Source organism: Panulirus ornatus, chromosome 15, assembly GCF_036320965.1.
Source record: "Panulirus ornatus isolate Po-2019 chromosome 15, ASM3632096v1, whole genome shotgun sequence".
In the NCBI taxonomy this organism is placed as follows: domain Eukaryota; kingdom Metazoa; phylum Arthropoda; class Malacostraca; order Decapoda; family Palinuridae; genus Panulirus; species Panulirus ornatus.
The window spans coordinates 23,906,282-23,922,836 of record NC_092238.1 but is presented as its reverse complement, the minus strand read 5'-3'; the positions used below and the strand labels follow the sequence as shown (position 1 = coordinate 23,922,836).

Genomic DNA, 16,555 nt, shown 5'->3' with positions numbered 1-16,555 from the left:
TTAGAAAGGGTAGTGAGTGGTGGGATGAAGAAGCGAGATTGTTAATGAAAGAAAAGAGAGAGGCATTTGGATAATTTTTGCAGGGAAGCAGCACGAATGACTGGGAGATGTATAACAGAAAGAGGAAGGAGGTCAAGAGAAAGGTGCAAGAGGTGAAAAAGAGAGTTAGGGTGAGAGAGTATCATTAAATTTTAGGGAGAATAAAAAGATGTATTGGAAGGAGGTAAATAAAGTATGTAAGACAAGAGAACAAATGGGAACATCAGTGAAGGGGGATAATGGGGAGGAAATAACAAGTAGTGGTGAAGTGAGGAGATGGAGTGAGTATTTTGAAGGTTTGTTGAATGTGTTTGATGATAGAGTGACAGATACAGGGTGTTTTGGTTGAGGTGGTGTGTGAAGTGAGAGGGTCAGGGAGAATGGTTTGGTAAACAGAGAAGAGGTATTAAAAGCATTGCAGAAGGTGAAAGCCAGCAAGGCGGAGGTTTGGATGGTATTGCAGTGGAATTTATCAAAAAAGGGGGTGACTGTTGTTGATGGTTGGTAAGGATATTCAATGTATGTATGGTTCATGATGAAGTGCCAAGGATTGGTGCAATGCATGCATAGTGCCACTGTACAAAGGCAAAGGGGATAAAGGTGAGTGTTCAAATTACAGACGTGTAAGTTTGTTGAGTATTCCTGGGAAATTATACAGGGGGGTACTGATTGAGAGGGTAAATGCATGTACAAGAGCATCAGATTGGGGAAAAAGAGCAGTGTTGTTTCAGAAGTGGTAGAGGATGTAAGGATCAGGTGTGAGCTTTGAAAAATGTGAGAAATACTTAGAAAAACAGATGGATTTGTATGTAGCATTTATGGGCCTGGATAAGGAATATGATAGAGTTGAAAGAGATGCTTTGTGGAAGGTATTAAGAGTATATGGTGTGGGAGGTAAGTTGCTAGAAGCAGTGAAAAGTTTTCATCAAGGATATAAGGCATGTGTACGAGTAGGAAAAGAGGAAAATGATTGGTTCCCAGTAAATGTCGGTTTGCGGCAGGGGTGCATGATGTCTCCATGGTTGTTTAATTTGTTTATGGATGGGGTTGTTAGGGAGGTGAATGCGAGAGTTTTGGAGAGAAGGGCAAGCGTGCAGTCTCCTGTGGATGAGAGGGCTTGGGAAGTGAATCAGTAGTTGTTTGCTGATGATACAGCGCTGGTGGCTGATTCGGGTGAGAAACTGCAGAAGCAGGTGGCTGAGTTTGGTAAAGCGTGTGAAAGAAGAAAGCTGAGAGAAAATGTGAATAAGAGCAAGGTTATTAGGTTCATTAGGTTTGAGGGACAAGTTAATTGGGAGATAAGTTCAAATGGAGAAAAACTGCAGGAAGTGGAGTGTTTTATACATCTGGGAGTGGATTTAGCAGTGGATGGAACCATGAGAGCGGAAGTGAGTCACAGGGTGGGGAGGGGGTGAAGGTTCTGGGAACACTGAAGAATGTGTGGAAGTCGAGAACATTATCTTGGAGAGCAAAAATGAGTATGTTTGAAGGAATAGTGGTTCCAACAATGTTTTATGGTTGCGAGGCATGGGCTATAGATAAGGTTGTGCGGAGGAAGGTGGATGTGTTGGAAATGAGATGTTTGAGAACAAAATGTGGTGTGAGGTGGTTTGATCGAGTAAGTAATGGAGGAAGGTGGATATGTTGGAAATGAGATGTTTAAGAACAATATGTGGTGTGAGGTGGTTTGATCGAGTAAGTAATGAAAGGGTAAGAGAGATGTGTGGTAATAAGAGCGTGGTTGAGAGAGCAGAAGAGGGTGTACTGAAATGGTTTGGTCACATGGAGAGAATGAGTGAGGAAAGATTGACAAAGAGGATATATGTGTCAGAGGTGGAGGGAACGAGGAGAAGTGGGAGACCAAATCGAAGGTGGATGGATGGAGTGAAAAAGAGTTTGAGCAATCAGGGCCTGAACATACAGGAGGGTGAAAGGCGTGCAAGGAATAGAGTGAATTGGAACATTGTGGTATACCAGGGTCAATGTGCTGCCAATGGATTGAACCAGGGCATGTGAAGCGTCTGGGATAAACCATGGAAAGTTTTGTGGGGCCTGGATGTGGAAAGGGAGCTGTGGTGTCTGTGCATTACGCACGACAGCTAGAGATAGAATGAACGAATGTGGCCTTTGTTGTCTTTTCCTAGTGCTACCTTGCGTGCGCACATGGGGGGAGGGGGTGCTGTTTCACGTGTGGTGGGGTGGCAACAGAAATGGATGAAGGCAGCAATTACGAATATGTACATGTGTATATATGTGTATGTCTGTGTATGTATACGTATGTATATGTTGAAATGTTTGGCATGTATATATGCATGTGTGGGCGTTTATGTATATGCATGCATATGTGAGTGGGTTGGGCCATTCTTTCGTCTGTTTCCTTGCGCTACCTCGATAACACAAAAGACAGCAACTATGTATAATAAAAACAATAAAATCAGGAGCAATTTTGGGTAAGTTTGCTGATATGGAAGGAAAGATGAGGGAAACAGAAGTACAGGGTTGAAGAGCCATTGGGTCACTTAACATAATAACAGAGGGTAGAGGTGTAAGTATGGAAGTGAAGAAAGAATTGAGGGACAGCACATTCCTCCCGAACCTGATCTTTGCAGCTGAAAGAAGGACATGGAATGTGTCACAGAGGTCAAGAATCCATGCTTTGGAAATTAGCTATTTGAGAGGAACATGTGGTATGACTAGGTGGAGTGAAGAAATGAGGGGGCATATGAGATATATATCATGGAAGGGAATGCAAAGGGAATGAATAGCAGAGTAGTGGAGTAGGTGAAATGTAATACTTTGAATCAGTTTGGGCGCATGGAAAGAGTGCAAGATTGTGATGTACAAGGGAAGCATATAACAGTATAATCAAAGGGATTGGCATGAGAGGAAGACCACTTGTGACATGGAGAAAGAGAGTGGAAGAGTGCTGGAGGGAAGAAAGCACGGAATGGCATATATGAGGAACGCATGTAAGGACGGGGAGAAGCAAGACTCTTTTGCCATAGCCACCCCTTGATGGGAGTTCAGAAAAGGAATGGGCATCAATGATGGAGAAAGATATATAGACAGTGCAAAACAATTACAAAAACCTTTTTATGCTATCTCTGTCAATTAATGCAGGGCACTCATCAAATTCAGAAAGAAACCTACCTTGCCTGTCACCCTCCTCACCCGTTTTATCAATGTTTTCTGAAGGAAAAGAAACACAGCCATCAACCCAGGCCACTTCCATGTCACGGCCTGCAGGTTGCAACATCAGTGATGACACCAATGACTCTGCAAGCTTGATCTGAAATAAATATTTCATCATAACCCTCACCAATAACATTTACATCATAAGATATGGAATTGACTTGGAGGAAGACCTATGGTGTATTAGAAGGGTCAGGAATAGAAAGAGAACAATGTATGAGAGTATTAAGTATGGACTAATATTCAAAGGCATCCAGTAACCACATTATATGAAGATGGTTCAGTGTGAATGACTGAGACTTATTGAATATAGGATGAAGAATCGCTTAAAACATACCTTGTATGGGGATAAATCTATCTCTGTATGTCTCGTCTCATTCCAGGGTTTTAATAAATTAACTTTGTAAGTGAAAAATAACGATAAAATATGGCTGATACTAATTCTAATTATGATCTCAATACAAAAAGTGAGATAAAAACTCACTACCATGATACTAAGATAACTGTGAAGCAGAAAGTGTAATGGTTAAGTCATTATCTGATCCAAAGACTGTCAAACATAAAAAGAATAGTATGGACTAATAGTATGGACTAATATTCAAAGGCATCCAGTAACCACATTATATGAAGATGGTTCAGTGTGAATGACTGAGACTTATTGAATATAGGATGAAGAATCGCTTAAAACATACCTTGTATGGGGATAAATCTATCTCTGTATGTCTCGTCTCATTCCGGGGTTTTAATAAATTAACTTTGTAAGTGAAAAATAACGATAAAATATGGCTGATACTAATTCTAATTATGATCTCAATACAAAAAGTGAGATAAAAACTCACTACCATGATACTAAGATAACTGTGAAACAGAAAGTGTAATGGTTAAGTCATTATCTGATCCAAAGACTGTCAAACATAAAAAGAATAGGGATGGATGACTTATAATACAGCATCATATATGAAAAATATTGAAACACAAAATGAAAAATGGAGAGTATATGTGGATACACACACTGATTGGAGACAGACAGATATCCATTTAAGAATAAAATATACAGGATGAATACAGGGTGACTTTTACAATTCTGGAATGCTTGGGATCTTGAGCACTATCATATTTCTGAATTTTCCAGATTCATGAATAAATACTCTATCTCACACACCAGGCATATCTAACTTTCATTTTGATACTGTAATATTTCTAGATTTTATTTATCTATATGTATTATACTTTGTCACTGTCTCCCACGTTAGTGAGGTAGTGCAAGGAAACTGATGAAAGAATGGCTCAACCCAACCACACACACGTATATACATACATGTCCAAACACACACTTACACATACCTATACATTCCAATGTACATATACATACACAGACATATACATATATACATTTGTACATAATTCATACTTGCTGCCTTTATTCATTCCCATCGCCATCCTGCCACACATGAAATGACAACCCCCTCCCCCACATGCGCACAAAGTAGCACTAGGAAAAGACAACAAAGGCCACATTCGTTCACACTCAATCTCTAGCTGTCATGTATAATGCACCAAAACCACAGCTCCCTTTCCACATCCAGATCCCACAAAACTTTCCATGGTTTACCCCAGGCGCTTCACATACCCTGGTTCAATCCATTGACAGCACATCCATCCCGGTATACCACATCATTCCAATTCACTCTATTCCTTGCACGCCTTTCATCCTCCTGCATGTTCAGGCCCCTATCACTCAAAATCTTTTTCACTCCATCCTTCCACCTCCAATTTGGTCTCCCACTTCTCCTCATTCTCTACACCTCTGACACATATATCCTCTTTGTCAATCTTTCCTCACTCATTCTCTCCATGTGACCAAACCATTTCAATACACCCTCTTCTGCTCTCTCAACCACACTCTTTTTATTACCAAACAACACTCTTACCCTTTCATTACTTACTTGATCAAACCACCTCACACCACATATTGTCCTTAAACGTCTCATTTCCAATACATCCACCCTCCTCCGCACAACCCTGTCTATAGCCCATGCCTTACAACCATATAATATTGTTGGAACCACTATTCCTTCAAACATACCCATTTTTGCTTATGAGATAATGTTCTCGACTTCCATACATTTTTCAACGCTCCCAGAACTTTTGCCCCCTCCCCCACCCTATGACTCACTTCCGTTTCCATGGTTCCATCCACTGCCAAATCCACTTCCAGATATCTAAAACACTTCACTTCCTCCAGTTTTTCTCCACTCACCTTTATCCCCTTTGCCTTTGTACAATGGCACTATGCATGCATTCCGCCAATCCTCAGGCACTTCACCATGAGCCATATCTACAATGAATATCCTCACCAACCAGTCAACAACACAGTCACCCCCTTTTTTGATAAATTCCACTGCAATACCATCAAAACCCGCCGCCTTGCCGGCTTTCATCTTCTGCAAAGCTTTTACTACCTCTTCTCTGTTTACCAAATCATTCTCTCTGACCCTCTCACTTCGCACATCACCTCGACCAAAACACCCTATATCTGCCACTCTATCATCTAACACATTCAACAAACCTTCAAAATACTCACTCCATCGCCTTCTCACATCACCACTACTTGTTATTACTTCCTCATTAGCCCCCTTCACTGATGTTCCCATTTGTTCTTTTGTCTTATGCACTTTATTTACCTCCTTCCACAACATCTTTTTATTCTCCCTAAAATATAATGATACTCTCACACCCTAACTCTCATTTGCCCTTTTTTTCACCTCTTGCACCTTTCTGCTGACCTCCTGCCTCTTTCTTTTATACATCTCCCACTCATTTGCACTATTTCCCTGCAAAAATTGTCCGAATGCCTCTCTCTTCTCTTTCACTGATGATCTTACTTCATCCCACCACTCACTACCCTTTCTAATCTGCCCATCTGCCACGCTTCTCATGCCACAAACATCTTTTAAACAAGCAAACCCTGCTTCCCTAAATACATCCCATTCCTCCCCCACTCCCCTTATGCCCTTTGCTCTCATCTTTTTCCATTCTGCACTCAGTCTCTCCTGGTACTTCCTCACACAAGTCTCCTCCCCAAGCTCACTTACTCTCACCACTCTCTTCACCCCAACATTCTCTCTTCTTTTCTGAAAACCTCAACAAATCTTCACCTTCGCCTCTAAAAGATAATGATCAGACATCCCTCCAGTTGCATCTCTCACCACAGTAACATCCAAAAGTCTTTCTTTCAAGCGCCTATCAATTAACACATAATCCAATAATGCTCTCTGGCCATCTCTCCTACTTACATATGTACACTCTCTTTTTGAAAGAGATATTCCCAATCATCAGTCCTTTTTCAGCAAACAAATCTACAAGCCCTTCACCATTTCCATTTACAACAATGAACACCCCATGTACACCAATTATTCCCTCAACTGCCACATTACTCACCTTTGCATTTATATCACCCACCACTATAACCCAGTCTCGTGCATCAAAACTGCTAACACACTCACTCAGCTGCTCCCAAAACACTTGCTTCTCATGATCCTTCTTCTCATGCCCAGGTGCATAAGCACCAATGATCACCAATCTCTCTACATCCACTTTCAGTTTTACCCATATCAATCTAGAGTTTACTTTCTTACACTCTATCATATACTCCCACAACTTTTGTTTCAGGAGTAGTGCTACTTCTTTCTTTGCTCTTGTCCTTTCACCAACCCCTGACTTTACTCCTAAAACATTCCCAAACCACTCTTCCCCTTTACCCTTGAGCTTCATTTCACTCAGAGCCAAAACAACCAGGTTCCTTTCCTCAAACATACTACCTATCTCTCCTTTTTTCTCATCTTGGTTACATCCACACACATTTAGACACCCCAATCTGAGCCTTCAAGGAGGATGAGCACTCCCCACATGACTCCTTCTGTTTCCCCTTTTATTAAGTTAAAATACAAGGAGGGAGTGAATCATAGGGTGGGGGAGGGGGCGAAAATTCTCGGAGCGTTGAAGAATGTGTGGAAGTCAAGAACATTATCTCGGAAAGCAAAAATGGGTATGTTTGATGGAATAGTTGTTCCAACAATGTTGTATGGTTGCGAGGCGTGGGCTATGGATAGAGTTGTGCACAGGAGGGTGGATGTGCTGAAAATGAGATGCTTGAGGACAATATGTGGTTGAGGTGGTTTGATCGAGTAAGTGATGTAAAGGTAAGAGAGGTGTGGAAATAAAAAGAATGTGGTTGAGAGAGCAGAAGAGGGTGTTATGAAATGGTTTGGTCACATGGAGAGAATGAGTGAGGAAAGATTGACCAAGAGGATATATGTGTCAGAGGTGGAGGGAACAAGGAGAAGTGGGAGACCAAATTGGAGGTGGAAAGATGGAGTAAAAAAGATTTTGAGTGATCGGGGCCTGAACATGCAGGAGGGTGAAAGGCGTGCAAGGAATAGAGTGAATTGGAACGATGTGGTATACCGGGGTCGACGTGCTGTCAATGGACTGAACCAGGGCATGTGAAGCGTCTGGGGTAAACCATGGAAAGTTCTGTGGGGGCCTGGATGTGGAAAGGGAGCTGTGGTTTCGGTGCATTATTACATGACAGCTAGAGACAGTGTGAACGAATGGGGCCTTTGTTGTCTTTTCCTAGCGCTACCTTGCACACATGAGGGGGGAGGGGATTGTTATTTCATGTGTAGCGAGGTGGCGATGGGAATTAATAAAGGCAGACAGTATGAATTATGTACATGTGTATATATGTATATGTCTGTGTGTGTAAATATATATATGTATACGTTGAGATGTATAGGTATGTATATTTGCGTGTGTGGACATGTATGTATATACATGTGTATGGGGGTGGGTTGGGCCATTTTCTTTCGTCTGTTTCCTTGTGCTACCTCGCAAACGCGGGAGACAGCAACAAAGCAAAATAATAATAATAATAATAACATAATTCATACTGTCTGCCCTTATTCATTCCCGTCGCCACCCTGCCACACATGAAATAACAACCCCCTCCCCCTGCATGTGCGCGAGGAAGCGCTAGTGAAAAGACAACAAAGGCCACATTCGTTCACACTCAGTATGCAACAATTTTATACTTTTGTACAAGTCATGCAACATATTGGCAATATAATTGCCAAAGAGAGTGAAAACCCACCATACCGGACAATGTTAACACTGGATGTTGGCTTTAACAGACACCTGGGCCTAATCGAACTATCCAACATGTACACCATTATGGTATTTCTCTCCATGCATGTGAACCATTTCAGCACATCAACTCTCTTATAACTATTTTTCTTATAACCACATCTCTTGCTTACCCTATAATTTCCTACTCAAGTGACCCTCCTCAATCATATAATGTACCCAAACATTTAATTTCTAGCACATCCACCCACTTCAGTATTTCGTGATCTATGACCCATCTCTCATACCCATATAACACCACCATGACTACGATACCTCCAAACATGCCCGTGGGATGCGTGCATGCTTGTGGAAAGCCTCCCCTTTTGTTTTACTTTTTCAAAAGAATACAGAGAAAAGGGGGCCAAGTGAGGATTTTCCCTCTAAGGCTCAATCATCTGTTCTTGATGCTACCTTGTTAACTTGGGAAAAACAAACATGCAGAAAAAGAAAAAAAATTTGCCTGAACACACTCTGACCTCCCTTTTCACACATTCCTTAATGCACCCAGGACCTTAGTACCCCACCATCAACCCTATGATTTACTTCAGTTGTCAAGATTCCATCTGCTGCCATATCCAATCCAAGGTATCTAAAAATTTGACTTCCTCCAGGTTCTCTCCATTCGAACTTCACATTCCAACCAATCTGTCTCTTTCCACTGTCCCACTGTCAAACTTAATAACCTTACTTTTACTCATATTCAACTTTCTCCTTCACACACTGTTTCAAATCAGAAAATAACTCCTGCAGTTTCTTACTTGAGTACTGTCATGAGTATCAGTTTGGAGGTATAGTTAAACATACTGAGGCCTTTTTTGGTGGTGGTCAAGGTGGTGATGATATCACCAGGTTCTAACTTGCCCCACTACATCAGTGTAAACAATTCATGATGATGATTATGCAAACAGTATACCTTCAATATGACACCTTTAAGTGCAATGGAAATCAATCATATCAATAGTAAAGTTATGGAAAAATGAAAGAAATCAAAGTAACATGTAACTTACCTCTACTTATTGTTCTGTATGTTTAAAAAAATTAAGCTGTATATTCTATCAAAATAGTTCAATATTGCAAATTAAAGTAAGGTAATGGAAACAGTGAAAGTATAGATTTTGCAAAGCCTAATGGAGTGAGAAAAGAAAGTGTATCAAACTGTGTTAGAGATATGGGAGCATAAGGACTAGAAGAGGTGACAGATTTAAGCATTAGGAAGCTATCTAGGAGTTTGGTGATATGGAAGGAGAGATAAAAGGGAGAGCAGTACTGGGTAAGAGAGTCACTGGGCCCCTTGATAGACTAATGAAGGGTAGAGGTGTAAGTGCGGAAGAGAAAAAAGATTTATGGACAGCAAAGTCCTCCTGAACCTGACCTATGCAGCTGAAACATGGATAAGGGATGAGTCACAGAGGTCAAGAATTCAGGCTGTGGAAATGAGTTATCTCAGAGAAGCATGTGGTATGACTAGATGGAATGAAGAGAGTAACGAGAGGGTTGTATGAGAGATATGGTAAGGGAGGGAATGCAAAGGAAATGAATCACAAAGCAGAAAAGTGGGTGCAATATGATATTTTGAGGGGGTTTAGGCATTTGAAAAGAATGCAAGATGGGAATTAACAAGGAAAGAGTATAAAAATATAATCAGAGGGGTTAGGTGTGAGAGGAAGACTACTTGTGGCATGGGAAAACAGAATGGAAGAGTACTGGAGAGAAATGGAGGAAGAAAGCAGAGGAAGCATGTGAGGACAGGGATATGTGAAAAGACTTTTGTTGTGGCCACTTCCTGATGGGAGTTCCCAGAGGGAATGAGCATCAGAGATATAGTAAGATTACTAATATATATGTATTGCATTGTAAGTTTCTTGGCATTCTGTTAATATCTTTAAGTGACAATTAAGCTGAGATATCTCCCCTAGAGATGACTCCCCTTCATCCCACCGATACTTGTGATTAACTGGGTTCTACTATGTGGTAATTCCACTAAATTATGTTTTCCACAAACAGATGTCCAACATAAAATGATAATTAGGTACATCTTAACGCTACCTCGCTAACGCGGGAAATGACGAACAGTATGAAAGAAAGAAAGATATAAAGAATGACAATCAGTGATCACATTTAAAATAACCTACCTGGTAAATATGGGACTCCATAGAGGCATTCACCACTTGTCCAAGAGTTGGAGTGAACACTTTGGCTCGTGTCATACTGCGGATGTTTTCAGCAAAAGCTTGTAAGTCTGTCTGAGAGCCTCTCACCAGGATCACTCGAAGAGGGTGCATTGCCTATGGTGAGGTATCTTAGAGACCACATACTGCAGTTTTTATGAAGACCCACATGACCAAACAATCTAAAAGGCTTACTGGTTACATAATGGAAAAAGAAGTCTTATGACCAAGAAATGTCATTAAGCAGAAACCATGTGTGTCGAACATATGCATCTTTTCTTCCCAATGTTAGTTGTAACTTAATACTAACTTATTTCAATCATATGAAGGCAAACTGGGCACTGAATACAAAGAAATTGTGAACAAAAGAAAGACAGCAGACTGATGCATCAGCACTATGTATCTCTTAAACTTCAAAGTGGTTGCAGCACCCTTTCAGCTATTTCTTGCCATCCTCTGACAATCAAACACTGCTAAACCCTTTTCACCACTATTCACCTTCTCATGACAAACAACCACTTTTGCAACTCGGCAGCCATTTCCTACTTTTACATGACAACCACTAATGAATCCTTACCAACCAATTCTCATTCTATGAAAGCCAGCCATTACTGCTACTACATCCATCTTGCCATTTTTCACTCTCTCCTGGCATACAGTCTTCACATCATCCTTTCATCCATTTTGCATCTTTCCATATCAAACATACCATCATCACTTCACCCTTTCATACATTTTACATCCTTTCATAACAATCCACTACTTCTATTCTCCTGAAGTCATTTCTTACCATCTCATGTACTCATCACAAATGCACCCTCCCTGTCATTTCTCATCTTGGGGCAATTCATGAATACTACCACTTCTGAAACCACACTGCTCTTCCCCAATCTGATGCTCTGTACATGCCTTCACCCTCTCAATCAATACTCTCCCATATAATTTCCTAGGTTTATCCTGGACATTTCACATGCCTGGTTCAGTCCACTGACATCATGCTGACCCCAGTGTACCACACTGTTTAAATTCACTTAATTCCGTGCATGCCTTTCAACCTCCTGCATGTTCAGGCCCAAATCACTCTAAAACATTTTCACTCCATCCTGCCACCTCCAGTTCGATCTCCCTGTTCTTGTTCCCTCCACTTCTGGCACATATAACCTCTTTGTCAACCTTTCCTCAATCATTCTCTCCATACATCCAAACCATTTCAACACACCTTATTCTGCTCTCTCAACCACACTCTTTTTGTTACCATACATGTCTTTTACCCTTTCACTACTTACTTGATCAAACCACTTCACACCACACACTGTCCTCAAAAATTTCATTTCCAACACATCCAACCTCCTTTGCATGGTTGAGGGACAAGTAAACTGAGATGTAAATTAAAACTGAAAAAAATCAGAGGAAGCGAAGTGTTTTTAGATATTTCAGAGAGGACATGGCAGTGAATGTAACCGAAGCAGAAGTGAGTCACAGTTGTGGCACGGGCAAAAGTTCTAGGAGCACTGAAAAATGTATGGAGAGACCATTATCTGGGAGGGCAAAAATGGGTATGTTTAAAGGAATAGTATTCCTAACAATATGATACGGTTGCAAGGCATGATGTGAAATGTAAAAATTTTAAATCTTCACGGCATTAAAGAGCTATAGGTAAAGGGGTATAAGTACATAACCAAACAAAAACTAAATGACCTCAAGTTCAAAATATTGCTTCTGAGTAGTGGACAGGCAGTCACAATTATACTTCTGAACCTCATTACCACACAGCACTGTCATAGCTGGATATGAGTAGGGAGGATCTTTTGATTGTGAGTGAACTTGACTAAAAAAATGCCACAAAAATATGAAAGTAACAATGGGTATAGACATATGATAAAAAGGATGTGGAAAAAAAAAAAAGAAAAAATCTACTGTAGAACAGAAGGAGCATAAGTGCGATTAGTTGACAAGACCAGAGAAATGTATAACATTCCATTGCTTGATATTTTGAATTTCATGGAAGGTAGCTTGATTTAACACAAAAAACACAAATGCAAAATGCTGTAACACTCTGCCTGATACAAAGAAAGAGTATGAATGATCTCACCTCCACAATCTTGCGTATACTTTCACCATCACTGCGACCCTCAAAGTCAATGAAGTGCACCTGGGCTGCAACTCTTACTGTCACTGTCTGTGATACACATTTAGTTGGTGCCTCTTCCATATCTGAAATGGTGAACACATTACATACTATATGTATTTTTGAGTGACATTAGTACCCCATTACCCAAAAAATGAATGTAGCATTCCTGGACATGACGCATTCATGAGCCGCCCAGAGTCGACCGCATAGGTTCAAATCCTGGTTGTGGCAGTTAGTCCACAATCAAAACAACTGTTCATCCACCCCTAGAGGTTCGTCGATAAAATAGGTACCTGGCTCAGGCTGAGTGAATGAATGTTGCCTTTTTTTGTCTGTTTTCCTGGTGCTACCTCGCTGACACGGGGTGGTGATGCTGTTTCCTGTAGGGCGGGATGGCAACAGGAATGGACGAAGGCAAGCAAGTATGAATGTGTAAATATGTATAAGTCTGTTTATGAGTAAGTATGTGTGTGGAAAGATGGAGTGTAAAAGATTTTGAGTGATAAGGGCCTGAACATGCAGGAGGGTGAAAGGCGTGCAAGGAATAGAGTGAATTGGAATGATGTGGTATACCAGGGTCGACGTGCTGTCAATGGATTGAACCAGGGCATGTGAGGCGTCTGGGGTAAACCATGGAAAGTTCTGTGGGGCCTGGATGTGGAAAGGGAGCTGTGGTTTTGGTGCATTATTACATGACAGCTAGAGATTGAGTGTGAACGAATGTGGCCTTTGTTGTCTTTTCCTAGAGCTACCTCGCGCACATGAGGGGGAAGGGTGTTGTTACTTCATGTGTGGCGGGGTGGCGATGGGAATGAATAAAGGCAGACAGTATGAATTATGTATATGTGTATATATGTATATGTCTGTGTGTGTATATATATATATGTATACGTTGAGATGTATAGATATGTATATATGCATTTGTGGACGTGTATGTATACACGTGTATGTGGGTGGGTTGGGCCATTCTTTCATCTGTTTCCTTGCGCTAATGCGGGAGACAGCGACAAAGCAAATAAATAATAATATTGATATGAATATGTAAGTGGATGTGTTGAAAATGAAATGTTTGAAGACAATATGTGGTGTGAGTTGGCGTGATTGAGTAAGTAATTAAAGGGTAAGAGAGATTTATTTATTTATTTATTATACTTTGTCGCTGTCTCCCGCGTTTGCGAGGTAGCGCAAGGAAACAGACGAAAGAAATGGCCCAACCCCCCCCATACACATGTATATACATACGTCCACACACGCAAATATACATACCTACACAGCTTTCCATGGTTTACCCCAGACGCTTCACATGCCTTGATTCAATCCACTGACAGCACGTCAACCCTGGTATACCACATCGCTCCAATTCACTCTATTCCTTGCCCTCCTTTCACCCTCCTGCATGTTCAGGCCCCGATCACACAAAATCTTTTTCACTCCATCCTTCCACCTCCAATTTGGTCTCCCTCTTCTCCTCATTCCCTCCACCTCCGACACATATATCCTCTTGGTCAATCTTTCCTCACTCATTCTCTCCATGTGCCCAAACCACTTCAAAACACCCTCTTCTGCTCTCTCAACCACGCTCTTTTTATTTCCACACATCTCTCTTACCCTTATGTTACTCACTCGATCAAACCACCTCACACCACACATTGTCCTCAAACATCTCATTTCCAGCACATCCATCCTCCTGCACACAACTCTATCCATAGCCCACGCCTCGCAACCATACAACATTGTTGGAACCACTATTCCTTCAAACATACCCATTTTTGCTTTCCGAGATAATGTTCTCGACTTCCACACATTCTTCAAGGCCCCCAGAATTTTCGCCCCCTCCCCCACCCTATGATCCACTTCCGCTTCCATGGTTCCATCCGCTGCCAGATCCACTCCCAGCTATCTAAAACACTTCACTTCCTCCAGTTTTTCTCCATTCAAACTCACCTCCCAATTGACTTGACCCTCAACCCTACTGTACCTAATAACCTTGCTCTTATTCACATTTACTCTTAACTTTCTTCTTCCACACACTTTACCAAACTCAGTCACCAGCTTCTGCAGTTTCTCACATGAATCAGCTACCAGCGCTGTATCATCAGCGAACAACTGACTCACTTCCCAAGCTCTCTCATCCCCAACAGACTTCATACTTGCCCCTCTTTCCAAAACTCTTGCATTTACCTCCCTAACCACCCCATCCATAAACAAATTAAACAACCATGGAGACATCACACACCCCTGCCGCAAACCTACATTCACTGAGAACCAATCACTTTCCTCTCTTCCTACACGTACACATGCCTTACATCCTCGATAAAAACTTTTCACTGCTTCTAACAACTTTCCTCCCACACCATATATTCTTAATACCTTCTACAGAGCATCTCTATCAACTCTATCATATGCCTTCTCCAGATCCATAAATGCTACATACAAATCCATTTGCTTTTCTAAGTATTTCTCACATACATTCTTCAAAGCAAACACCTGATCCACACATCCTCTACCACTTCTGAAACCACACTGCTCTTCCCCAATCTGATGCTCTGTACATGCCTTCACCCTCTCAATCAATACCCTCCCATATAATTTACCAGGAATACTCAACAAATTTATACCTCTGTAATTTGAGCACTCACTCTTATCCCCTTTGCCTTTGTACAATGGCACTATGCACGCATTCCGCCAATCCTCAGGCACCTCACCATGAGTCATACATACATTAAATAACCTTACCAACCAGTCAACAATACAGTCACCCCCTTTTTTAATAAATTCCACTGTAATACCATCCAAACCTGCTGCCTTGCCGGCTTTCATCTTCCGCAAAGCTTTCACTACCTCTTCTGTGTTTACCAAATCATTTTCCCTAACCCTCTCACTTTGCACACCACCTCGACCAAAACACCCTATATCTGCCACTCTATCATCAAACACATTCAACAAACCTTCAAAATACTCACTCCATCTCCTTCTCACATCACCACTACTTGTTATCACCTCCCCATTTGCGCCCTTCACTGAAGTTCCCATTTGCTCCCTTGTCTTACGCACTTTATTTACCTCCTTCCAGAACATCTTTTTATTCTCCCTAAAATTTAATGATACTCTCTCACCCCAACTCTCATTTGCCCTTTTTTTCACCTCTTGCACCTTTCTCTTGACCTCCTGTCTCTTTCTTTTATACATCTCCCACTCAATTGCATTTTTTCCCTGCAAAAATCGTCCAAATGCCTTTCTCTTCTCTTTCACTAATACTCTTACTTCTTCATCCCACCACTCACTACCCTTTCTAATCAACCCACCTCCCACTCTTCTCATGCCACAAGCATCTTTTGCGCAATCCATCACTGATTCCCTAAATACATCCCATTCCTCCCCCACTCCCCTTACTTCCATTGTTCTCACCTTTTTCCATTCTGTACTCAGTCTCTCCTTGTACTTCCTCACACAGGTCTCCTTCCCAAGCTCACTTACTCTCACCACCCTCTTCACCCCAACATTCACTCTTCTTTTCTGAAAACCCATACAAATCTTCACCTTAGCCTCCACAAGATAATGATCAGACATCCCTCCAGTTGCACCTCTCAGCACATTAACATCCAAAAGTCTCTCTTTCGCACGCCTGTCAATTAACACGTAATCCAATAACGCTCTCTGGCCATCTCTCCTACTTACATAAGTATACTTATGTATATCTCGCTTTTTAAACCAGGTATTCCCAATCATCAGTCCTTTTTCAGCACATAAATCTACAAGCTCTTCACCATTTCCATTTACAACACTGAACACCCCATGTATACCAATTATTCCCTCAACTGCCACATTACTCACCTTT

General features: G+C 41.3%; 1 protein-coding gene across 2 annotated transcripts in view; it reads right to left on the bottom strand.

Moving 5' to 3' along the window:
• The window catches only part of Cpsf100 (cleavage and polyadenylation specificity factor subunit 2), a 166,940-nt gene that overhangs the window by 23,898 nt on the left and 126,487 nt on the right, over nt 1-16,555 (bottom strand). For both annotated transcript variants that reach the window (XM_071670573.1, XM_071670574.1), the window contains 3 exons: nt 12,679-12,800; nt 10,551-10,703; nt 3,190-3,328 (listed from right to left, as the gene is read on the bottom strand). In XM_071670573.1, the coding sequence (XP_071526674.1) occupies nt 3,190-3,328; nt 10,551-10,703; nt 12,679-12,800 (414 nt within the window). The remainder of the gene's footprint in view (nt 1-3,189; nt 3,329-10,550; nt 10,704-12,678; nt 12,801-16,555) is intronic.